This window comes from Erpetoichthys calabaricus, chromosome 4 (genome assembly GCF_900747795.2).
Source record: "Erpetoichthys calabaricus chromosome 4, fErpCal1.3, whole genome shotgun sequence".
Taxonomy (NCBI): domain Eukaryota; kingdom Metazoa; phylum Chordata; class Cladistia; order Polypteriformes; family Polypteridae; genus Erpetoichthys; species Erpetoichthys calabaricus.
The window spans coordinates 107,018,986-107,046,660 of NC_041397.2; the positions used below are offsets into that span (position 1 = coordinate 107,018,986).

Here is a 27,675-nt window from a genome sequence, read left to right on the forward strand (position 1 = left end):
TGCTTTTTCCAGCTTTGTCTATTAGGTAAGATCAAGCCTTTTTTATCTTCTAGGGATCTTGAGAAAGCTGCTCATGCTTTTATTTTTTCTTGCCTTGATTACCGCAACTCGCTGTATTCTGGGATTAGCAAATCCCTGATACACAGGTTACAGTTGGTCCAGGATGCTGCCGCTCGCTTTCTGGTTGGGGCAAGAAAGTATGATTCTGTTTCTCCTATTTTAGCTTCTTTACACTAGCTGCCTGTCAGTTTTAGAATTGATTTTAAAATCTTGTGGCCAGTTTTTAAATCTTTACATGGGCTTGCTCCTGCCTATTTATCTGAATTGTGTGCTTTACACCAGCCATTAGAGTGCTTAGATCTTCTGGTCAGTTGTCTCTTGTTGTCCCTCGTACCAAGTGTAAAACTAAGGGGGACAGGGCTTTTGCAGCTGCTGTTCCTTGCCTGTGGAACTCTTTACCTCATCATATAAAGGAGTCGTCTACAATTTAACTGTTTAAAACAAGATTAAAGACTCATTTCTATTCACTTGCATTCCGTGACCGTCAGTAATACTGATGGTTTCCTCATTGTGATTATATAACATCACTTCTATTTATTTATTTATTTTTTATTTATGTTCATATATTTTTATTTCTATTTATGTTATTTATTTGTTCTTTCTTTTATTCTATTATTGTAAAGCACTTTGGCCACAGCATTCCTATGTTGTTTTAAATGTGCTATATAAATAAATTGACATTGACATACTATGCATAAGCATGGTGTGTCACACGAGTTGGACGGGCATCCCAAATAGGAAAGGGAATGGTTCCTTGCCCAGACGGGAGGCTTCAGGAGGTCAGTCAGGTATCCTGACCAAAGAACGGAAAGGGGCCATACCCAAACAGAACTTTCCAAGGGGATTGATGGGCAGCCCAGACAGAGAAGGAGATTCCTTACCAGGACAGGAGGCCCCAGGCAAATGGACAGGCATCCTAACTGGACATGGTTCCAGGACCTTCCCTGGATGGGGGAAAAGAACAGAAGCACAGGGAAGGACTGTCTCCAAGGACTGTTTATTCCCCCCTGGGGCTAGATGGCAGTAGACCTCCATATCTGCACCCATTCAGAAACCAGCAGGAAATACTGGGAAATGAAGTCTGACAGAGCAGCCCTGCAGGAGCCTGACAGTGCCACAAGAGGGTACTGTAGGGACATGTAATCCCTATTATATGGGACTTCTATGTAACCTAGAAGTGTTTGCAATGTGCAACAGCTCTGGCACCTGAAGTATTCCAAGGTCCTCAATAAAAGGGACTGCACTCCCTTATCCAGGCGAGTTGGAGCTGGGAGGAAGGAAGGCAGCACTCAACTGGAAGAGGACAGTGTGATGGAGAGAGGAGAGGTGATTGGAAGAGAGAGAGATAACTTGTGGTTGTGTAAATTTGTGGAGGTATTGTGTTGAATAAACACCTTTTGATATGAACCTGGGGCTGTATTGTGTCATTATGTTTAGGGCTCACTGGTGCCCCGGTTCCATCAAAATGAAATGACATTTAAGAAGCAATACTTGATTAGTAATAAACAAACAGTACTTGCAAGATGTGGAACAAAATATCATTGTTCTTATATTAAAAAGATTATTTTTCACAGCACTGGCTTTAATCAAAATTCACCATAATTTAACTAACATATGTATCACCACATTAGAGTCCACATTTATTATGGGGAGCTCTTTGTTTTAATATAATGCAATGGCACCTACTTTATAAAACATCGACAGTATATCATCTTTTGAATAATATTATTATAAAATAATCAAATTTTGCTTCTTAAATAATAAGTATGTTATTCAATAAACTATTCATTTGTTGTGAATCTCAATGCAGACACCCTTTAACTAAACTGTTAGCCAATGTATTCCCCAATTGGACATTTAAACTAATCTTGAATTGGTTGAAATGAAAGATACAATGGGATGGCTCATGTCATTGTATAAGTGTAGCAGTCACGTTAATCAGTCTTGAAAATGTATCCTCACAGTTCCGCCCCAGACAAAAAGGATGTGTTTTAAACGAGGATCTAGAGGTGATGTTTATTGATAGCAGTGTTGGATGAATGGAACATACAAGACAAAGAAGCAGCTATCGTGACTGACAACCCCACTTATATGATCTGTGCGGCATAGCATATGGAGCTACTTCATGTCAGCTGCTGTGCACATACACTCACTTTGGTATCACAGGCTGCTCTGAAAATTCCAACATTTGCCTGCTTGCTCAGCCGGTTGAGGCGTGTTGCAAACATTTCCACTGTATTAGTACAGCTAGTCACATGCTTAAAGAGAAGCAACGTTTATTGGACTTGTCAAGAAACAAACCTGTGATTGATGTGGTTATTTATGCAATGGAACAGAGCACTGGATAGACTGGAAAGGTTTTTGGAACAACATCCAGCCATCTCAGCAGCTCTGCATTATAGGTAGCATGGTTGCTCCCGGTGTTACTGGCATGCAGCCCTCTTGTCTACAACACATCCACCACTGGTGCCCAGTTGTTACTAATGTGGTGATTGTAACCTAGGAATCTGCTGCCCTTGATGTCCAGCTGTCACAAGTTGGGCCTACTGTTCCCACTGCCCTGAGAGACATACCGATGCTTTGCTATTCTCAAAGACTAGCTACAATAACTTCTCTCATTTGCTGTCTGGTTGGTAGAGTATATGGCAGTTCCAAAACTTGTAACATTTCTCAAAAGCCTTCATTTTTAACAACAGTGTAGGGTCTTGTATCTTTACATATAAAAACTGGTATAGATTGTTATTTTTTGGGTACAAGACAAATTAAAATTGAAGCTTAGAACTCCATCTCCATTTCACATTGTTTAGACTGTGTTCATTTGGATCTCAACAGAGACTACATTTCTGGGCGACGTTGGCATAAGGGATTTCTAAAATGTATTGTGTAACAATGCTTAACACAGCTTACATATGGCTTTGCTTTTATCCAGGTGTTCTTTACCAACACACTGTCTGAAATTATAGTAAGTCCACACATCTGATTTAAGTGTCAAAGGTGCGGATTTCAGTTGAGGAGGACATACCTTTTGCGAGGCAGTAAAGTGCTTTATCCACAGTAAGCCTTAACAGGTGCAATAGCGACATCTACTAGATAGGATGCCAAAAATAAAGATAAGCAAAAATCTATATATTGTAATTGAGCAGGATAGAAATTCACAAGAATGATCTTGGGACTTTAATAACCAATAATGATTCGTTTAAACCAGTGTTTCCCAAACTCGGTACTGGGGAACCCCTGTGCCTGCAGGTTTTTGTTCCAACCGGATTCCTAATCAGTGACAACTGATTTTTTTTTTCTTTTACTCGACATTCAGAAAAGCATAGGAGCATGATTTTTACATTTATAAGACGTTTAGAAATATTTCTGCCTTTGCTATAGACTTAAATGCTTAACTCTCTTTTGTTGATTTCATTATACTTGGCCCTTTCTCGGTGCAGTTTTTCCCTTCATTGTATCTTAATAATGACAATTTAAAACGAGCAGATCAGACACCCAGGCAAACAACACTGAATAATCAAAGACTGAAACTACTTTAGAGTGAGACCCACTAATTAGTAAATAATGGATTAATTAAACAATTAGAACACCTAGAAAAGCAGAATGAAAATCAAGATGAAAATACTGTTAAAAACAAAAAAAAATACATTATTCCCATATAACTGCTTGGTTCATTTTAATATTTTTTTTTAGCAAACTTAGTTTTCTAATTTCTATATTGTTCCCTAAACACAGACCTTGGGAAATATCAGTTCACTTAATTAGCCCAGGAGTTCAATTAAAAACAGAAGCTGGTTGGAACAAAAACCTGCAGCCACAGGGGTTCCCCAGGACTGAGTTTGGGAAACAGTGGTTTAAACGAAAAATAACATTCGGAAAATCAATATTTTTACCCAGACCTACAATAAAAAGCTGATCAGTTGACACCTTTGGCCCACCCTTCACCAAAGTGTCTAAAACATGTGGCCTCAGGTCAGATGACACAATTACAAAATCTATCATCAACCTTCAGCCCAAAGGAGCTCTGGTACCAGATACACATATGAGTCTCCTTTTGTTTGAACATAGTACTTGTTATGGACAATCCATGACGAGCACAGAAATATAATAGCATCTCACCATTGTGGTTCCTCCCAATCACTCCCCTCCAAGTATCAATGCCATTCCCAGCATGAGCATTGAAGACAGCCAGTAGGACTACCTTGTCAGTGGGCGGCACCCTTTCAAGCATCTCACCCACTTTCTCTAAAAAGATGCAATACCCCAAACAGCTTTCTGGTGCATACACACAAACAACAGAGTTTTCCTATCTGCAACTAGTAGCCTTATTGATGCAACCCTATAGTCTACTGGTCTTTTCAAAACATTACGTCTACTGATCTATTTGCATTTTCCCCATGCTTCTTCAAAGTTTCTCAATATAATTCCAGCTGTTCTTAATTAATTACTTTGACCCTCTAGTAACCATACAGGTACCTGCTGTCACCTCTTCCCTATGATACATGCAACAGCTTAGGGTGTTGACAACAACTGGTCATTGAAACTGAATGGCATTATAAGAAAACAGGTACTAATGCCATCTCTACGGCTTACAATGAACACATGCTTAAGTATAGGAATGCTGTAAATAAAGTGCATTCCACTTATTATTCTTCCATTTCAAATGAAGGTAATAGCAACTTCAAGAATCATTTGTTTTTTGTAGAATTAGCAAACTTAAATCTCCCAAATGATATGGTTCTAGATCTGTCAGGAAATATGGGACAGAGTCAGTAACATCTACTAGTAGTTTTGTACAGTTTGCTCTTTTTCACTTTACAATGACAACCTTCCTGTAGTTTGAGCCTTTTCAATTGATTTTGCCTCTGCTGATTTGAATATCACTGTGTTGATTATGATGGATGGATAGACAAATGGCTAGACAGACCTTTATTTGTCCCCAAGGGAAAATTTGGCTTTTACAAAAGATTATTAAATACTATAAATACACAGATAGAGAAGTATACACACACACACATATGTGTGGATATGTGAAACTTCAGTTCTAACCATTCATGTCACCATGCCACTAAGACACTTTACTGCTATGCAAAATCAGTTTAAAGACAATAATTAAGTACAGAATGCAGTCTATATAAAAGTGATGAACAAATTAAATGTTATTAAGTGAGGCCATCTTATGGAATCTGAATGTTCAGATGGAGTTTGCATATTAACAAACGCGAAGAACAAATGCAATGGAGTTTTCATACCAAGTATAAATGTTTTACTCTGAAATCTAGTAAAGCTGTGGTTCTGCGTTTTTTCTTATTTACTTTTACAAGGCTGGTACATCAATCACTAAATATGTAAAATCTGTATAATATCCTCTTCAATTACACATTGAACCCCCTAAAAAAACCCTTGGGCCCGATTTGCAAACTGACGAAAAAAAGGAATAAAAAATAATTCTTAACTGACTTAATAGCATTTAATCATTCTAATTACTATTTTTTATAACATTATAAAGTCATTCTACTCAGTACAATGGCATGGATGTAGCAGGATGTTTTGCAAAATAACTATTCTTTAGATACCATGCTAATGATAATGCTGCTGCACTGTATAGCAACTCTAAAGACTAACAAATATAACAGAAAATTTGGTTCAATTCTCTTCTTCTGGTCAGGGTAAAAAAAAAATAACAGAATATTTTTTATATATTTTTTGTTTGCATCTTTCATTCTTGTGAGTAAAACTATCATTTGAATTTTCTCAAATTGCATGGTTCTTGTTCAAAATTTGGAACTTTTTTTTATTTGTACATTCTGGGCAAATAATTCTCTACAAATGCAGCTGAATGCTTGCTGATTTTTCAAAGCCTTGTAAATCTGTTCAAAAACATAGAATAGTTTTACAAACTTTCACAAAAGCATGACGAAATTCTTATAACCTGTTAAGCCAGTAACAGTTAAGCATTCAAAGTTCATTATATAACAATTACTTCCTCCTCTATTGTCAAATGTTCATCTAAATATTCTCTGCTGGTAAATGAGCTTTTTTCCTGTAAATTCTTTTGTTGCTCCACTTGTCTTTCTCACTGATCCTGACTGGCTGGTTTCACCTAAATATATCAGGGTGCCAAAGGGTAACTTCACATAGCTCCAAAGGTTGATAGTTAAAAAAAAACAAAAAAAAAAACAAAACAACAGACTATATTTTTAGAAGTGTAAACATTCTCTGCAAATATTTTTTGTTTCATTACTAGGGGGCTCTGCCCCCTGCTCGCCCACCCCCAGGTTTGGTTTACCAGATATACAATTTAAAGAGATTGTTAGTTTCATGGGAATTGTTACATACTGTATGCATTATTTTTCACTTTTACTTTAAAACTTTTGTAAAAACAATATTTGTACTTTATTTCCAGCCCCGGGCGTGGTTACATCTCTATCTCACAGGACGTATAACGCTGCTCACGTTATGAAGGGGGTGTGGCTGAACGCACGCTACGGAGAAGCGGTCGGATCATCTGCTGGCTTTCTGCTGCTGGCGAGCTGCATGTTTTGCTTGTCATTGTTTTAAGAGCTGGGAGCAAGTTAGGCATTTGTATCGTGCCAACGTTTTTTTTTGAGCCTTTCAAATTCCACTGCTTTCATAATCTCTAACCTGCTCTGCATGTGTATAGCGCCAACGTTTTTGAACATTTATGAAGTTCTACTTTGTCTTTTAATTCTGAGCCAGATTTGACGTGCTTTTTTTTCAGTTCCACTTATTCCGGGCTAATTATTACCTTCCTTATTTTATGAATTTGCACCTAGATTTTCTTTTTTACATTTTTTTCTCTCCAGCGCTTTTGGGTCTCTTTTCTCCGCGCTGCTCTTTCTGCTTCACTTAGTCATTGACGTTTCATCTATAACATATTGTCCTTATACGCTTTATATGCGCTGAGAGCCCTGGATCTGTGTGTGCTCAAATCCTTTACACGACTGAGTGTTTTGCTGCCTGTGTGATTATTTGATATTGGTTCTAGGTAGGAGGTGTCTTGCAAGAATCTCATATTCTACGTCCCCGCGAGACGGTCCTAGGTCAATCTCTTGGCACAAAGTCTCATGTTTAAGGTCCCCGCGAGACGCTCCATGGCCAATCTCTTTCGTCTTGTGGGTCTTTTAAGTGTCTTACGTGATCTTCACGCGTCTCCCTAGTCTTTCCCTCCCAGGATTTTTTTTTTATAATAGAGAGATACTTTACATTAAAACATACAGACACTTATACTACACTATACAACTGTGGCTTCCAAAATAGTTAACTGATTTTATCACTATAATAATTTTTGACTACTTTCAACCTGCAGTTCTTTCAGTCCATCTCTAGAACCAAGAGACATTTTAAATTAAAATTGATAAATACACGTGGATCCCTAAGTGATAAAAATGAATCAATAATTGGCTATTAAACCCCATTTCATTTGACAATTAAATTCTGTGTTTTGTTAGCATAAAGGTCAAGATGACTGACGAACTGTACTGAGTTTTAATTCTGACAAAAATATTTTATACATACCAATGTGAAACATATCATGTAAAATTAAGGTTCTAAAGTAATGAGGTACAAAGTCCATGATTACAGAAAAAACATCTATTTTATAATTTAAAAAGAATTTCTTGTTGCTTTCTGCTATATTTGCCAAATATGTAAGTAACTGTCAAAAGCTGTGATGCATCAAAACATGTTGAGGTTCATGTAAATAATACACTGTGGTGAGTGTGTGTCATTGATACACCAATATAACCACATTCACAGCAGAATTTTTAAATCAGCAACAAACCTGTTATCTACAGACTCTTATCTGGAAATTTTATTATAACTAGGAAATTCTACTTAATCTTCAATGGGACAAGCAAAATAAACAATAAAATCTATTTCTTATTTGTTAAAATAATTGGCATGATATTTGACAAACAGGTCATCTATAAATTTTATAAAAGACAAGAAAAGTGACAATCAAGTCAGACTTCTATCTGTAAATGTTAACCTAAAACAAGGCATCCAGAGAAAAGGGTTTATGAAGAGAAGAGGGTTTTTTTACAAATGTTAATTATTAGCAGTTATTTGACAGTTTTTACTTTAATTTTCTTTATAACGATTCAACCAAAACTTTACAAGTAGAAGTAGGAGATGTTATGTGTCAGTAAATCCATGCAGATCTAAGAGTCACTGAGACAGAGAAAGGAAAAGAATCATAGCTCTTTAAGAGGAACAGGCCAGAATAAGAATTATATCATCAATGGAAAAAAAATCCCTTCTTGGCCTTCTTGTGCACTAGCACCTTTCGAAACACTATAAAAAAAACTTTTCTCTTTCTCCATACAATAGGTGCTTTCCAATGTCTCTCCCAAAAGGAAATTCACTTATAAATTCAGATTTTTAACTCCTTTAAGTGCTTTATTCATCTATATTTTTGACATTTCATACAATCTAATCATCCAATACAAAATACAGTTAAACATCTCTGTGTTCTACATACCAAAGTCTTTTCGTTCTAAGTATACTTGAAATCCCTTTGTTTCAAGTGTGTGCTTTCCATATTTGACTGTCTGCCAGTCTGCCGGTTAAGCACTAGCCTGTTCTTTCTTGTGTCTTTCACGAAATGTTTCACAATTTACTTGCTCTCCCATGCAAATGTAAAGTCTAGTTTTGTTCTTTTTTAATCACTAAGCACAAATTTTTAATTTTGCTTGTAGCCACTGTACACATACATGTGCATAGCATTTCTCCTTATATCTCTGCAAATTTCACTCTTCAGAATCCACAAAGTGTGGAGCTTATCTTCTGCACGTGCATATATAAGTTTGTAAGTATGAAGAAACAAGTATTGCATTTTATATGAACATACTAACAAACAAAAACTAATGCTAATTCCCCAGAAACTAATACTGGTGCTCAAAGTAAAGCTACATATGTTACATAAGTTACATTACATGCAAGATCACCATAATTGTCCATAATGCACCATCCATCCATCCATCCATTACCCAACCCACTGAATCTGAACACAGGGTCACGGGGGTCTGCTGGAGCCAATCCCAGCCAACACAGGGCACAAGGCAGGAACCAATCCCGGGCAGGGTGCCAACCCACCACAAGACACACACAAACACACCCACACACCAAGCACACATTTTTATGAAAATCTACTGGGGTGGATTAGGGACTAAGCAGGCACTGACCCTTTCCTTTGAAGAGACAAAACTAACCTTTATTTCAGCTACTGGCAAAGCTGAAAGCTGAGTTTCTTATCGCACACCTACTTATGCAACCAGGCAGAATGTAATGCAGACTAAAATGATGTGTATAGTACAAGTAGCACAAGATAACCTCAATAAAGCAAAGGTAATGAGCCCTGGGATGAACTGGTACCATATAACAAGGTTGGTTTTTGCCTTGTCAAAATATTGCTGGGATAAAAAAATCTGTAATTGCAAAAATGTTCATCCACCAAACATTTATTAAACATTTTACAGCAGAAATTAATACTTCAAGGGAACCAATCAACCAACCAATACCAGGCAATAGCTAAACAAGAGAACATTAATTGAGATGCAAAGTATAGTATAAAGTAAATAGTACTTATAGAAGGTTCATCAAAGCAAGTGAATACTTTTAAGCCAACCCAGTTTGTCAGCTTACAAACTGCTCAGATTAATGTCAGGTAAGCAGTTTACTTCTCATCTTATAAAACGCCATTAAGTACAGTATACCGCTATGCTGTTACATTTCTACCAAAATAAAGCAGACATCAAACATTCAGTACTTTCTGGGGATTTTACTTCCTGGTACTTAGACCTATTGCTTATTCCTTTATTTTTTACAAGTCAAATAATAAAGTCTTGTGATGAAAAACAATATTGACTGACATTATACACTGTATGCAATCACTGTTGCTTGATTGTACTTAAGGATTAACATTGGTAAAAAAAACGTCTTATGTATGCCCAAATAACAAATTATTTCTTCCTTTTCATTTGCTAGCAAGGATAATGGGAGTATAAACATGAATGAAAGAAAATGTATTATTATGCATCATACAAAGCTCACACAATTCTCACTCATTGGCACTCCCAAATGCTTGATTGGCTTTCATTTGCCAGAATGGCTCTCCAATCTCTCTGTCTCTCTCCAAATGCCTCTAATGGTACATTTTTTGATTTTCAAAAATGTGTTAACTTTCAACAACTTTAAGGCTGCTAGAATTTTCATGAAGGTAACTTAACCAATTTCATTTGAAATGGAATAACCAGAATATAATGGGGACAAGACTGCAGCAGTCAAATGTTTAGTGCCAGCTTCCAAAGCACATGAACTCAGCCTTACAAATTCCAAAGGATTACAGTCATTTTTCATTATCAGCATGAAGTATAGTAATTTGATCATTCGGTAAAAACAAACCCTTGTAGGATAATTTTAAGACAGCTGCTTCCTCCTCCTATGTTTTAACTCTTATTCTAAAAATTGCCTATGGGGGACTACATACCTATTATTTTTGATGATTCTGATCATCAAGTATAAATATAGCTCAAAATATATTCTTTAAACATAAAAATAAAGAAAAATTCCAGACAACACCAAAAAATAACATTGTATTGTACATTTGCTGTCAAAAGTTAGGTTTACTATATATAATTCTATATATACTGTGGAAGTTCAGCCTGGACACAGACAGGCAGACACAGATAAGTCCAACACAACACACAGTGCCCTTGCACCAAACACCCTTAAGTCCAGGCCTCTCAACAGTCCTTCCTTTCACCGCCACTGTTCCTTTCTCCTGAGCTTTGTCCTCTTCCTCCCAACTCTGGCTCATCTACTGGAGTGAGGCTGCCCCTTTTATGCAGTACCCGGATGTGCTCCAGGTGCTCTGTGAAGATCTTCTGGCGGCACTTCCTGGTGTGGCAGAAGTGCCTCATGAGCACCCAGAAGCACTCCAGGTGTCCCTGGAATTCGTTCTGGCAGCACCTCGAAGTTTGGTGGAAGTGAGCCATCCAGGGTTCCATAATCATCCGGGCACCCCCTGGCGGGGGCCACAGGCCTCAACAGAGATGAGCTTCCCAACTCTGTTCCGGTGGCCCCGAAGCAGACCAGGGCGGCTGCCCTCTCGTGGCCCAGGGGAGGTATTGTCCCTCTCGTGGACCTTCCAGGCGTCCCGGCTGGGTAGGGTCCCCAGCTGTCTGCCACAATACTTTGTCACACACGTGCAATTAGGAGACAGTTTACGGGCTAAAAATAAGTGCGTTTGCCCACCGGAGTAGGAGTTGATGCTGTCCTCTAACTCTTTCCCTCTACAGAACAAAAGAGCAACCCTCAGCCTAACCATCACTTCCGGCCCCCAGACAATATCACTTCCGGTTCCGATCCTCCATATCCCGCCTCCTCCTGATGTCACTTCAGGTTCCAGAATGCCACATACTCATGACATAATTTCCTTTCGCCAACCATACGTATACCGCCTTCTCTTTGTTATACTCAGTTCTGTTTTGGACTCCAGTCTTTAAAGATGTATTTCATTTGCGTGACATCTACAGTATATGGGCTGGATCTCCCAAAACTTTGACGTTGTCTTTGTGTTTAATTTACAACTTCTTAATATTTAGTTATTAGTAACTGATTTAATAATGGTAATTTAATTAATGTGCCTCAGCAATATTAATGTATACCATTTGTTGAGAAACAAAGTTCTAAATATATGTAAGAGTAAATGTTGTGTAACATTTTCACAGAAATTCCTTTGAACTCATAAAAAAAAATTTATCTAAGACTATGGCCTCGACAAGCAGACCCGAAGCTGTTGCAGTTTACATTTTGAAATGTCTCGGTAAGGGATTTGTTGATAATTTTATACAGAGAGTTAATCTGTCACTGGAAAGTATTTCTCCTAATTACATATTCATGAATCATGCCTATGCGGTAGTCAGTGATGGACTGAAATCCCACCTAGCTCTGGTTCTTGACTTATACTGCTTTAACTGCCAGGAAAGAAATCTGCTTCCATGCAAAGCTGTAAAGGAATAGAGCTATGAGAAGCAAAATTGACAGGAAAATATATTTATCCAACCATTTCCTAAAATCTACTTTTTCCATTTGTGAGCTGCCAGGAGTAAAGGTATATCCTTGCAGCAAGTGGGGCAAGGCACCATGCAGCCTTTGAAAGAATGTAAGTTAATAAAGGAGCACATGTACACACAAATTCACATTCAAAGTCGCCAGTTAGCTGAACGGCAAGTGTTTGGAGGGTAGGATGAAAAGACAGCCCTTAGAGGAAACTAATACAAATACAGGAAATGAATGTCAGCTCCACACATACAGTAATCCCTCGCTACTTCGCAGTTCACTTTTCGCGGATTCACGACTTCGCGGATTTTATATGTAAGCATATCTAAATATATAACGCGGATTTTTCGCTGCTTCGCAGGTTTTTGCGGACAATGGGTCTTTTTACTTCTGGTATTTGCTTCCTCAGTTGGTTTGCCCAGTTGATTTCATACAAGAGATGCTATTGGCGGATGGCTGAGAAGCTACCCAATCAGAGCACGCAGTTAAGTTCCTGTGTGCTGCTGATTGGCTTAGCGATGGAGCGCTGCATTAACCAGGAAGTCTCATCTCACTCATTCAGCATCAACGTGCTCTTGCTACTGCATTCAGGGGATTATCATCGTCATCATTTTTACTGCGCAGCATATTCATCACCATCATCACGTCATATATAGCTACGTGTACTTCGCTATACAGTAAGTGTAAACTTATCTACCGATTTCATATTGCTTAGCAGTTGTCCCTGTTATTAATAGAGTAAAGGGTGGGTTGTAAACAATACAGGAAGGGTTTAAAAACGTCCAAATACACGTTAAATAATTAAATAAATATGGTGTCCCTACTTTGTGGAAATTCAGTTATTGCGGTCGGCCTTGGAACCTATCTCCCGCGATAAGTGAGGGATTACTGTATTGCTTTTATGCAGAAATTGAAATGAGGTTTCAAACTCAGTAAGGTAGAAGTTTTATTCATTGCATGAAAATGGAGTTCTGGGATATTCAGAAGAAAACAACATATTTTTAGAAACCTAAAGTTTCTGGAGGTTCTGGAGAGACAACTGACGGTTACCCAACTTGGGGGGTCTGAGGGGTTCGTTCGCGGGACCTGGCAGGGAAGTGTCGCCACCCCTGAACCCACTCGCCGCGCCATGGAGGCTCCGGCCAAACCGGGAGACCGGAAACCCGCGCTGCCGCGCTGTTTCAAGAGTGGTGAGCCAGGGCACCTGCTGCCAGCATGCCCTCTCAACCAGAAGCCTATGGACTGCAGCTGGGCCAAAGGAGAAAGGTATTGTATACTGTCGAATTCCATTGCGGTCACAAATACGGGAGTGGTGTTGTTAAATGGGCACTCGGTGGTTGCAATGTTTGATTCCGGGAGTAACATCACCATTGTTGCTCGCCGTTATGTCTTACCGCGACAATGGCTCGCTCAACGTCTGAGCGTTAAATGTGTGCACAGGGAGACCAGGACATATAGGTCCGCAAGGTGTTACATCACCTGGGAAGGGACTCTTAAACAGCTGGTGGTCGCTGTGATGCCAGAGCCCCCCTTTCCAGTCATCTTTGGACGAGACTGGTCGGAAACTAAATGCGGTAGGACTATCACCACTCCTATTCTTCGACTGGGTCTGATAATGGAGGGTCAAGGGCCCCGCCCAGCTGCTCCCATGCCGTGATCCTCTGCAACTTCTGATGACGTAGAGGGGTCGGGGGAGTTCTCTTCGGTGCCAGACCTTGACCCAGAACTTCAACCGGGTGGGGTTCCAGTTCCAGGGTGCTGCCACGGACCAAATTCCTGATGTACTCGCCGGCTTGGACATTCAGTACCGGTTTACGCCGGAGTCATTTAAACGTGAACAGTGGAACGATGATTCCTTGAAGTTTGCCAGGAATGCTATCGTGTCCGCTGATGACATATCGTCAATGGCTTCCACACCACACAGACCCTACTTTGTACTAGAAAACGAGTTTCTTTATCGAGTCGCAGAGCACGAAGGCAAGGTGTGGAAGTTGTTGTTAGTGCTGCGGACCTACCGGCGGGAGGTTTGCAAGCTAGCTCACGCCCACCTTTTAGGCACCCATCTCAGGCCGAAAAAACACTGGAGAGGGTAAAGCTCCGGCTTTACTGGCCCGGGGTCAATGAGGAGGTCCGGCGCTTCTGTCAGTCTTGCCCAGTCTGTCAGCTGCACCAGATACCCCGAAGTAGTGCTGGGCGGTATACCGGTTCATACCGAAAACCGTTTTTTATTTTTTTTTATGATATGGATTTTTCTTATACCGCAACACCGGTTTAAATTGCCTAAACGACATTCGGAACGTGGCGCAGCGGGAAACTGTTCACGTGGGGACCTTTTTCACTGCTACACCGCTAAACACAGATTTGTTGCACTAGGGCTCTTTTTCACTGCTACACCACCAAATAGTGGGCGGTAGCATAGGAATGCTGCGTGGTGAAAATGGACAGAGAGCCTGGAGATACTTTAGTTTTAAAAGGTCAGATGTGTAAATACTGTTTCTATACTACTGGATAATACTGCAAGCTAAGTTGTACTTGTTTTATTTGTTTTAAATACAGTGTAATGTACCTGGGTACTGTGTAATAGTGTGACGACATGTTTTCAAAGCCCGTCATAAGTTATATAGCACATTAAATGCTTTGTGTTAAGTGATTCTTAAACTGACTTCTTCTTGCACTAAGAGGAGGCGCCGGCAGAGATCGCCGCACAGAATACATTCACTTCATGATCTTCCTTCTCTCTGAACATTTAGAATGCTAAAATAAATACTTAATATAATTTTCATGGTGAAATGCATTAAAGCATGCATTAATCATATGGGGGCATGGCGGCATGCCTGCCTTGCATTTGCATGTTTTTCTGGTGGGTTTACTCGGCGCTTCAGTTTCCTTTCAAAGTCATGTAGGATGTGGGGTTTTGTTGTGCTATATTGACCCTGCTAGTGTATGTTTTGCTTATATTCATCCTTTGATGTGCTGGCGACTCGTTCAGAGATGGGCGCAACTCTGAATGGATGGCATAATTAAACATGTATAATGAAGATATTTTTAAAGTTCTGAACACTCCGTGGGCTAGGTTTATAACTAGTTTTAATTTCACAAAGACGTTTATCGTGTGGTGATTGGTTATGTGGAGAAAGAAAAAGGATGGATAGGAACTGGGGTTTTAGTACGTCAGATAGAGACAGCACACGTGCAATAAAGAAAGCCCGTTCGGAAGAACATGCATTGAATTCTGTGTTCGTGTCTCCGACCACCAGATCACAAACCCAACATTTATACAATATTTAAGTTAAACCTGTGCGATACCCATTCATACATCCAGTTTTTTGGAGTCTCGTCACACCTGCGATAAAGTTCTCTACACTGAATATAATAGTGCAACTATCAGTAATAATACTATTATTTATTTTATTGTTATTACTAGCAAAATACCCGCGCTTCGCAGCGGAGAAGTAGTGTGTTAAAGAGGTTATTTAAAAAAAGGAAACATTTTAAAAATAACGTAACATGATTGTCAATGTAATTGTGTTGTCATTGTTATAACTGTTGCTGTCTTTTATATATATATATATATATATTATATATATAATATACACACACACATAAACATTTATATACATATACATATATATCCATATCTACATATACACATCTACATATATATACACACATACATAAACACACACATAAGACTTACTGACTGAAACGGGCTTTCATTGACAATCATGTTACGTTATTTTTAAAATGTTTCCTTTTTTTTTCATAACCTGTTTAACACACTACTTCTCCGCTGCGAAGCGCGGGTATTTTGGTAGTATATATATATATACATATATACACATACATGCAGTTTTAATAACACAGAAATCAATATAAACATTAAAATCATTATCATATGAGAATATGAAGTAATATATAAGAAGCACATTTCATATAAATATAAATTATTAAACAGTTAAATCTTCTTCTGTAATTTGCTACCGTGGCAATTTGTGTGTCTGTCCAGGATTTTAAATGACCTGTAGCTCGCAAACCGTTTCACCTATACACTTGAAATGTGGTACACAAATAGTACGTCACGTCTACTATCCGCTTTATGGGTGATGATTGTTTTATTCTTTTTATCTTTATTTTATTTTATTGTAGAATCAACTCCTATCTGCGCACAGCAGGGCAGCCGTGGGCGGATGCGTATGGTGTATTCACTCCATGTTATCGTGCATTGCGCTGTCAGTGGTATTTTGATAAAAGAATTTGAACAACATATAAGAAGCGTATAAATTATTAAACAGTAAAACATTAACATTTAAGAAGTAAAGTTACATTAAGTACTACTGCAGTGCCTTCGGGTATACCTCATTTTTTGTTTGCCAATTACATGCTTAAATGTATACATTTTTTGGTGCACCTACCGGAGAACACGCGACATATAACCGAGCGTGGGAGAAGCATGGATTTTAAACACGCGTTGAGTTCATCTGCTGGTCTCCCTCGTGGAATAACTGGTAATGTTTGACTAAAATGTACAGCGAGTAAAACGACATTACCTTCTATTTTTTTTTTTTTACGATCTCTGAGATCTTGCTTTTTTCGGTTCAAGGCTTCATAAGCTCTTTTATGTTGTATGGTGTACTTATCCCAAACCATCATCTTTGAATGTTGCAAGACTTTCGCCTTGTATGTAGATCGGGGTAATTACATTCATTGCATTCCTAGTCTGAATCACAATCTGATTGTATGGGTGGTTACCTGGCACTGTAGGGTTGCCACTCGTCCTTTAAAATACGGAATCGTGGCGCGTTTGAGAATGAAATTGCGCGTCCCGTTTTGAATCAATACTGGACGGGATTTATCCCGTATTTTTTTTATCATTTTTTTTTTAAAGCAGCGTCTCATACAAATCATCCCACACGCATTTTATGAAGATGCCTCCTTTCCTACTTTTGATTGGGTAATACTTGATGTCATCGTTAGTTTGATTGGTGTTTTTAACTGTCCAGTGAGGAGGGCGTGTCTTTTAACTACAGTCTGCAAAGTGTTGGCACTGAGATGTGGTGTCAGCGCCATAGTTGAAGCCCCTAACGTTGCGGTCAGCAAGTCGGCTAACATCCGCCATGTGCCGTCTTTCAGTTGCGAGAAGCAGATCATAGAATGGTTGAAACTGTTGCCCCATACGTTGCGCCACGGCGTGTGGTTCGTTTATACCTCGTGTCTTCTCATTAAACTTTTATCTCGCGAATATGTTATTGCAATCCGCAGCGGGAGCGTTTGTATAAACTTAATTTAAAGTTACATTTTACACCGTGCTTTGTTTCCCTTATGAACTCGCTCCGTTCTCAATTGTTTAATTAATTTTTTGCTCTTCGCTGTTTGCGGCTGTTCCTCCATTTCCCCCCACTTCGTTCTTTAATCTCGCGAATATGTTATTGCAATCCTTAACGGGAGCGTTTCAATAAACTGATTGAAAATAGTTTTGCATTTACCTTTTTAGTAAAAGGCGAGCTTTTAAGCCTGAGAAATCACCCCGTAAATGCACACGTTTAATTGGACATGTGTTAATATGTATGGTTACACAGTATTAAAACACAGTGAACAACGTCAGTTACCTTTGTTCCCGCGTTTGATAAAAGGTGAGCTTTTAAGCCTGAGAAATCACCCCGTAAATGCACACGTTTAATTGCACATGTGTTAATATGTATGCTTACACAGTATTAAAAGACAGTCAAAAATTAACGTCATTTACCTTCGTTCCCGCGTGCGACTCGTGCTGTAAATCTCTTCCTTGTTTTTAGTTCACTTGATTACGTAGGAGGCGTGATGACGCGATACGTGACTCCGCCTCCTCCATTACAGTGTATGGACAAAAAATATGTTCCAGTTATGACCATTACGCTTTGAATTTCGAAATGAAACCTGCCTAACTTTTGTAAGTAAGCTGTAAGGAATGAGCCTGCCAAATTTCAGCCTTCCACCTACACGGGAAGTTGGAGAATTAGTGATGAGTGAGTCAGTGAGTCAGTCAGTCAGTCAGTGAGGGCTTTGCCTTTTATTATTATAGATTTATTATTAGTTTAAATATTATGCAGTTTAATGATGATAAAGTTGTTTAAAAAGTCACTTTAACGTGTCAGTAGTCAGAGATTGTTAACATTAACAGAAAGTGTAGTTGGTTTACAAAAAATATTTACTATTTATTCCTTTTCTAAGATATATTCAGTGCAATACAACTTTTGACAAGCACTTCTGGATATTTTACTAAGTCTAAATGCCTCTTTGTATGGTTGAAAAAATGTCAAAATTATAGTTTAAGTTTTTGCAAAATTTGTTCAATAAAAAGGTTCTATATTTTGACTGCATCTGTCATGCAATGTGATACCTTCTCCATTAGTGCCACCCCCTTGAAAACTATCACTTTATGGGGCAATGCAAACCTGTATTAATACTTGTGTGCACATTAAAATGTTTTTTTTGTACAATGTACAATACTCTTGACAGTGGAATAGGTTATTCTTAGCCAGTAATTCCAGTGGAAAATGTGGTTAACATCCACTCATGCATGGGGAAAAAAATACCGTCGAATACCGTGAAACCGGGATAATTTAGAAAAATACCGTGATATAGAATTTTGGTCATACCGCCCACCCCTACCCCGAAGGGACCGCACTCCTCTGATCCCGATCCCCCTTGTAGATATTCCCTTTGAGAGGATCGGTGTCAATCTTGTTGGACCCCTAGAACCTTTGGTGCGTAGTCACAAGTATATTTTAGTGATGGTTGACTATGCGACTTGATACCCCGAAGCGGTTCCCCTGCCGCTAACACAAAAAACGTCGCACAGGAACTAGTAGGGCTGTTTTCCCGAGTGGGTGTACCCAAAGAAATCCTCACGGATCAGGGTACGCCCTTTACATCGGATACATTCAGGGAGGTTGCCAAATTACTCCGGGTTAAGCATCTTAAGGCATCCGTCTATCATCCACAAATGGATGGACTTGTAGAACGGTTCAACCAAACCCTTAAACAGATGCTCCACAAGGTAGTCAGCGCGGACGGTAGGAACTGGGACCAACTTTTACTGCTAGTGCTTTTCGCCTATAGGGAGATGCCTCAAGCCTCCACGGGGTTTTCCCCTTTTGAGTTGTTATACGGAAGACAACCCCGGGGCCTATTGGACGTACTAAAAGAAGGCTGGGAAGGGGAGGCACTTCCCTCCACCAGCCTCTTAGAATATATCGCGCAGTTATGCGATAGATTAGCTAAAATTAGACCTTTGCTCAAAGACCACATGTCCAGGGCTCAAGCAGCGCTGGTCCGGAACTATAATCAGAACACCTCCCTATGCGAATTCCAGCCAGGGGATCGCGTAATGGTGCTTGTGCCCACCTCCCACTCCAAATTGTTGGCCCATTGGCTAGGGCCCTACAAAGTTAAGGAGAGGAAAGGACTCGTTGATTATTTGGTGAGTCAACCAAACTGTCAGCCGAGTGAGAGAGTCTACCATATCAACTTACTGAAGCCGTGGAAGGACAAAGAGGACGACCCTCCTCCCGGCCCAGCTCTCTCCCTTTTCTCAGAAAAGACATCGCTTAACTTCAGCTCCAATTTGTTTCCCCTCCAACGACAGGAGCTCGAAAGAGCGATCCTGTCCGTCCCGGAGGTGGTCAGTGAAACACCTGGCCGGACCTCGTTGATTCAGCACGACATTGTGACAGACCCAGGAGTGGTTGTCAGGGAACGACCCTATCGCCTCCCTGAGGTGAAACGTGCTGAAGTGGAGCTAGAGGTTTAACGAATGCTGGACATGGACATCATTGAGGAGAGCCATAGCTCCTGGTCCAGTCCTATCGTCCTCGTATCCAAACCAGAAGGGTCGTGGAGATTTTGCAATGACTTCAGAAGTCTTAATCAGGTCTCCAAATTTGATGCCTACCCCATGCCCAGAGTGGATGAGCTCCTTGAGAGACTAGGACTAGACCGTTATCTGACTACTCTTGACATGACGAAGGGTTATTGGCAAATTTCCTTAACGGCATCTGCGAAAGAAAAAACTGCTTTCAGTACCCCTAGCGGTCACTGGAAATACAAGGTACTCCCAATCGGGCTGCATGGGGCACCGGCGACCTTACAATGTCTGGTAGACAGAGTGCTAAGGCCCCACCAGTCCTACTGTGCCGTCCACCTGGATGACGTGGTCATCTATTCCGGCACCTGGGAGGAACATGTAGTGCAGGTATACACAGTACTCCTGGGCTGGGCTTCGTATCAACCCTCGAAAGTGTTACTTTGGGATGAACAAAACCCGATATTTGGGCTACCTAGTAGGAGGAGGGCTGGTGAAGCCACAGTGTACCAAAATTAAAGACATCTTGGAATGGCCCCATCCGATGGTCAAGAAACAGGTGCAAGCCTTCTTAGGATTAGTGGGTTACTACCGCCGGTTTGTACCTCGTTTTTCCGAGAGAGCAGCACCCTTGACAGACCTGACAAAGAAAAGGGCCCCTTTACATGTGGTGTGGAATGAGTAAACGGAATGAGCATTCAGTGACTAAAAAATGGCCCTTACAACGGCACCTATATTAAGAACTCCTAACTTCTCACTTTCTTTTATTCTCCAGACCGATGCTTCGGACACAGGTCTTGGTGCCATACTGAGCCAGAGCATCGACAGTGTGGAACACCCAGTGATATACCTAAGCCGGAAACTGTTGTACCGGGAGACGAGGTATGCAGCGGTGGAGCGGGAAGCTTTGGCCATCAAATGGGCAGTGACTCACCTGCGGTACTACCTGTTGGGCCGAGAGTTCACCCTGGTGACGGATCATGCCGCCCTCCAGTGGATGGCCCTTCATCGGGATTCGAATCCTCGAGTCACCAGGTGGTTTTTGGACCTGCAGCCATTCAAGTTTACTGTCGTTTATCGCCGAGGCAACCTGCAAGCCAACGCTGATGCGCTCTCTCGGGTTCACGACCTCTTGGAGCGGGTCACCCGACCCGATGGGTCTGGGCTAAGGGGGGGGTTCCTGTCACGCACAAGCACTTGGGGAGCAGCTTAACGACCCGGTTTACTTCACGACAAGTCCCGCAGGGGGACAACGGCAGCGTACTAATCTTTCTTTCTTTGCTTCCTCAGAAAGACCGGGACACCGCCGCCGTAAAGATCGCCCAAATGGCTTTAAGAGATGCACACTTCCGGGTTCCTTCCTTCCCTCTGCTTACCCATTGATGACATCATACTCCCATACTCCACCACGATTCTCCCAGCATCCCACAGTTTAATTTCCGGTCCTCCACTATAAACTGTCCATCCTCCCTCCCTTCAAGGTCTTTTGAGTTTTGTAAAAAACAATTGACAGAAACGTTTTGGTTACAGTATACGGGGCTCAAACCCCAAAACTTTGAGTGTCTTGTGCTTTGCTTACACCGTGAAGAACTAGGTATGATTAATATAAGTTTTAGGAATTAGATATTTTCCCAACAACCATTACATTAAAATTATGCATTAACTAAAAATATCTCTTATTAATAGCCTGCATGTTAAAAAGTTACTGAACTTTGTGCAACTTAATATAACATTACAGTTATTAAACAATTTTTGAAAGTATAATATAATATTGAAACTAATGTTTCTTACCATGTGCATAATAACCTATGAATTTCTTATGTATTAGGATGTATTTTTACGACACACTACTTTTGGCCTTCGAATATACAGAAGAAGTGAGTCAAAAAGTGTTACTGGGGCTCCTTCATACACAAGATAATATTAATCTATGATGTCTCATTGTGACTTCTTTCTATTTATTGCTTTAGGCAAAATGTATACGGTAATTTCTCTGTTTAAGAATGTTGTGGTTTTTGGGGTACTAGGAGGAAGAGGAATTTGCTAGCTGTTATAAAATCTTTGAGTTTATGTAATTCCAACATTTCCCCTTGGGTGCTAAAAAAAATAATAATAATTCACTGTCTGTATAACAACATCTTTAAATTTTTTGTTGCCATCTTCTGTGTTCTGCAATTTAAACTGATTACACTACCAATGTCCATAAAGAAAACAGAAATAGTTATAAATTGATCTGTTTGTATGGAATGATTACAATGAAAATTAATAAAATAAAAATATAAAAAAAAAAAAAGAAAACAGAAATAGCACCACCTCCATCTATCCTGCATTGTTCTTTATTGGATCACGTTTGACTTGCTCCTATATGATTATTTATTGGTGACTATTAAATTATTATATCAGTTCATAAATACAGTATGCTATGGAAATCTGCAGGCAGAGGACAGGAAAATATGGAAAAAAGATGATCTGCTGTGGCAACCCCTAAAGGGAGAAGCCAAAAGAAGAAGAAAAAGTTGTTCATAAGTATGTTATCAAGGTATTGTATACATTTTTATGTCCCTATATATACTATCATGATAACTCCACTACTCATTTCATGAAAAAAAAAAATGTTTGCAAAATGCAAGCTTTAATACTAGTACTGTACTGTATATATAATATGGATATATGGTATATATCATCTTAATCTAAAGCAGAAATGAGAGAAAACCACTTTAAAAAAAAGAGCAGCAAAATGTTTTAATTCAACATCTGCATAAGTGCAAAAATCTAAACTAAAAACCAGCAATAAACAGTGAAACAAATGATATGGAAAGCTAAAACATATATAAGCAGCAGAAGAACAAGGCAGGAAAGTACCAACAAAAGATGGTCAGCCTGTCACAGGGCACATATTTGCAACAGGCTAGTGCTACCAATCAACCAGGCTGACTTTAGAGTTCCCTAGAATAACACACATGAACTAGAACAGAATGTTCAAATGACATGAACAATAAGCCCTAGCCAGGAATCACCAAAGACTGGTAAGGAGGAATGGTCAAGTTTCATGTCACATTGTTGTACAATCAGTACTTAATTTCTATGTAAATTCAAGCAATTTCATTAAAAATATTAAACAGTTCTGGAAAAATATATGCACATTTCATTTAGTAAAGAAAAAAATACTTACTGTAATTTAAAGGCACAAGTTCAGGATTCTTAGGTTTTTTCACATGGTAGGTAATGTCACCTATTTTAATGATGTCTCCTGAAGAAAAAAAAAATATTTTAATGTAAAAATTAAACCATGCCACAGAGTATGTCAAATAAGCAGAATTTACAAAGCAAACACTTTAATAGAAAAGGGAAAGGGAATTGTAAATTGTTATGGGAAGAAGTATGCCACAATAGTCCATGAATCTATGCCGTCAATGAACCTTTTGAAATTGGTGTAAAGATAAGGTCCAGGCAAAACTCAGTCAAACACTGACTATTGTGATGGCCCTTACATACACCCAAGCATACCTTACCAGGAACCCAAATGGCAGGAAGGTCTGGGAGTACTGCACCTGCTGACCTGGACACACACGTAGCCTGGTTGATCTTAGGACAAGGAAACCACACCTCTACGTCCACAAAGTGATGAAGGGTGGAAGCTGGTTACAATGTCAATTAGTTGCCAGGTGTGTGCATCACAGGTCCAAATTAATTAAAACATTTCAATGGATACTGGAAGCTACAGTTTTACTTTACTTATAAGAAACGAGCTGGAACTTGTACAGGAGCTTGAAATTTAGTCATCTGCTACCTACATATACAGCCTGACTTAAATTAACTAGATATATTAGATCTGGAACCAGACTTATATATCTGCTGTGGAAATGCCACAAGAAGGGATATCCATAACATTCAGCTCAGGGGATCATTTGGAGTTTCACAGCAGTGGACATAAAGATCTTCCTTCCATGACTTTGTTCAGTGGAAATGCTCTGGTTGTTGCTTGTGTTTATACAAGTACGAGCATTTTTTTTTTTTAAATACTACTACTGAAGTATTTGGCTATTTTGGGAAAAGAAGAGACGGGTGCTTAAATTAGTGAAATCTATTAAAGAGTTATTCTGACTGAGCGACTCCCTAATATGTAGAAATTACAGCCTGAATGGTGTACAGGGTGAGGTAAACATCTAGGATGTCATATTACTTCCAAAAACACTTTCAATCCATTTAATATTAAATGGAATTTTTAAATGGACATATTCACATTTACCTTAGACATTTTTCTTATTATATCTTTATTGAAAGAAAATTTTAAATAACATTCAAATTATATATAAGAATTAAAGTAAAAAACACAATCAAAAAGGCTACATTTTACTAGTACAGTATATTTAAACCTGATTTCAAAATGCAGTGATGCTGCCAAGTGTCTTTCCATAGACCTGCTAATGAGTGCCCCAGGTATGTAAATGGAAGGAAGTGTGTAGTAGAGGCCAAGACAATGCACTTTAAATCAATATGCATTAGCCAATAATAATAATAAACTGAAGACGGAATAATTGTGACACACACTCACATGGGAAGTAAATCAATCTGTCTTAAAAATAACAAAATATTTTTATACCTGCTTGATCTAATTCAGGGTGACATGAGACCAGAACCTACAGTATCTTTATAGCACTGGGCATGAATTAACTGTGGATGGGGTGCCAGTTATTAATCACCAGGCACATTACCTCCTGGTCAACTAAGAATTTTCAATTAACTTAATGTTTATAACTTTGGAAGGAAAACTAAACAACCAACACAGACAAGACAGAACTTGCAAAATGAACACAGAAAGGAATCAAGTGTGGGATATGAATCCAACATGCTGAATCTGAAAGGCAACAGAGCTGACAATTCTGACAGCAGGCCACCTGCATGCCCTGAAACTAATAAAGTAATTAGTATAATCTGAACATCCCAAAAGGTTTAAAACATCATTGCAAAAAAATAATTCTGCAAATACTAATGCACACACTGGGCAGCCCTATACAATGAATACAAAAGAGACTACCACTCATTTTGTCTCACAGTATATTACATATACTTTCTATTCTGCAATGTTTCTCAATTATTTATATATTAATGGTTGCATCATCTCTCACTCTTCAGAAGTCAGGAACTTGGGGTTGATTTAGATTTCAATTTGTCATATGAGCCTAATGTTAACAATGTTACCAGATCTGTTTTCTTCAGCTAAAGAACATCTCATTAATTAGATGTTCGCTCAGTGATCATGCCACTCAAATACTTACTCAAGCATTTGTCACCTTCTGACTTGATGACTGTAATGCTCTGCTCGTTGGTGCCCCAGGCTAAGTGCTAAATAAATTACAACATATACAGAATTCTGCAGCCAGAATTTTAACACATGCTTAACTTTGGCAACATATAACCACTTCACTGATTACCCTGCACTGGCTGCCTGGTAAGTATTGAATCTCTTCTAAGATTTCTCTGGTAACATATAAAGCTCTTCATGGCAATGGTTCTATCTACATTTCAAACATGTTAAAATGCTATACGTACTGTCACAATTTAAGCTCAGCCATAGCTGAATTTCTCATTGTAACACACACTAATTGCAAATCACTGCATGACTGAGTTTTAAGATTTGCAACACCCAGATTATGGAACTCCTGGCTTTTTTATCTTAAGACAATCTACCTCAATTGCTGCTTTTAAAACCAATGTAAAGATGTATCTTTTTAAACAAACTTTTATGTGTGGAATGCATTTTGTAATCTTAACTTATCTGTTCCATTTTGATTGTCTTACTACTTTGTTTTATTTCTTTTTCTTCTGTTTTCATTTTAACTTAAATATGTACAGTGTCATTAACTGTCATGACTGACACTTATAAATAAAATGTATTACCTCAATTATTACCATTGCCTCTGAAAACTTGATTTGCTAAAATCAATGTCCATAATCTCTTTAACTGTTTCCCCTTCCATTAAAACCTATCTTTGTATGCTTTGCATTTATTTTGCCACCACACGTATTAATTGTGTGTTTCTAAATATCAAAAAGATACAATATTTTGCTTAATATTTAAAATAAAATCCTATTAACCTTCCATCATTGGTCTCATCAGTTAAGTAAGCATGCCAAAACATTGCTCGTTTTGGATATGTTAGCATCTCTGACTGATGACTTTATATTTAAATTTTAACTTTGTTAAAGACAGGTACGAGGAAAAAGTGTCCAATCCAAATTTGACGTGGAACTGCAAGCCTCTTTGATCTGTAATATATGTATTAGAATACAAACAGAAAGTCTAGCATTATAAAGAAGACAGTAAAGCTGTGTCACTAATCATAGCGCTGGACAGTGGCAATGTATTGCATGTTGATTAGCACATGCCAGTAAGAATTTCATTGTACTCTATACACATGATAATAATGACCCTGTAAACCTACAAAAGAAAGCTTTCAAAAAATTAGGAAATACTCTTGTTGATTTAGCAATGAGCACTTTCGTTTATTCTGGTCATTTATTTGGTTCATCTTAAATCATATTCTTGTCAAGATTTCAATCAAACAAATTTAAGAGGCAAATTAACAACCATAAGACTGGTGCAAAAGACAATGTGTTAATTTGGGACCTCTTACATAATCAAGTGGATACTTTAAGAAATATATGTTGAAAGAAATAATCAATTTCCCAGCTTAAAGCTTCTTTTAAGATTCATGTAAAAAAACACCCTGTTGGGCATTTCTGAACTGACAGTCTAAATGAGAAAATGGGAAATAAAGTACAGAGCCAACAATAGCTTATAAAAGGAAGACAACGATCTCTACTGAAGAAGAAATCTTGGGACAGGAACTAGCAAATAGCTACCAGTGCTGTATTCAGTAAGAAATCAGTCGTTAGTGCTGCTGCCTCACAATTAAGAGTTTTGGGTTCAAATGATACCCAGGTCATTTTCAGTGTGGAGATTGCATGTGCATGAGTGTGGTTGTCTAGGTTCCTTCTGCATCTCGAAAACATACATTCTAGATTGACTAGCAACTTCAAATTCATCCTGTATGATGGGCTGGAAGCCACTGCCGAGTTGGTTCCTTAGTAAAGATGGACACATGTTTACCTGCACCACTATCTGTTAACACCCAGCATGAACATACAGTATATCAACTTTACCATTTACTGTAGGCCTGCAGCGGGGTTTCACAATGGCTAAGACATCATCAGCCCTTAAACACGAGCACTGCTCCAGGGTCTCCAAATCACTGGGTGACCTTGGCAAGTTAACTGACCGGCCTCTTACTTCAAAATAAAAAGTCTGAATTACCATAAGCTAATTTAGGATGTTCACAGGAAACGCAATGATTTACTTCATGAGGTATTAGTACATAATAAACAAGAACAGTGTGTGCTTCAATTTAAATGATTAAAGTCTAAATATTCTTGATTATAATATAAATTTGTCATTTTTCACCCTCATATAGTGGTCAATAGAGGGTTAGAGCACAAGTAAAGGATCACAAATTAAAAACAGCATTGTATCCATAATCACTGCTATTTAAATAGTCTAAAACTATACCCCACATGCTTTATTTCTGAAATTGGTCTTTTTTAACCTTCAGGGAGTGGGCTTTAGATGGCCAAGACCAAATAAAAATAACAAAATAAAAATATATATCAAATATCAAAAATATCATTTTAGT

At 38.8% G+C, this 27,675-nt stretch overlaps 1 protein-coding gene across 1 annotated transcript in view; it reads right to left on the minus strand.

Moving 5' to 3' along the window:
* The window catches only part of vwa8 (von Willebrand factor A domain containing 8), a 509,572-nt gene that overhangs the window by 478,120 nt on the left and 3,777 nt on the right, over nucleotides 1–27,675 (minus strand). The window contains exon 2 of the mRNA XM_051925677.1: nucleotides 23,154–23,231. Within this exon, the coding sequence (XP_051781637.1) occupies nucleotides 23,154–23,231 (78 nt within the window). The remainder of the gene's footprint in view (nucleotides 1–23,153; nucleotides 23,232–27,675) is intronic.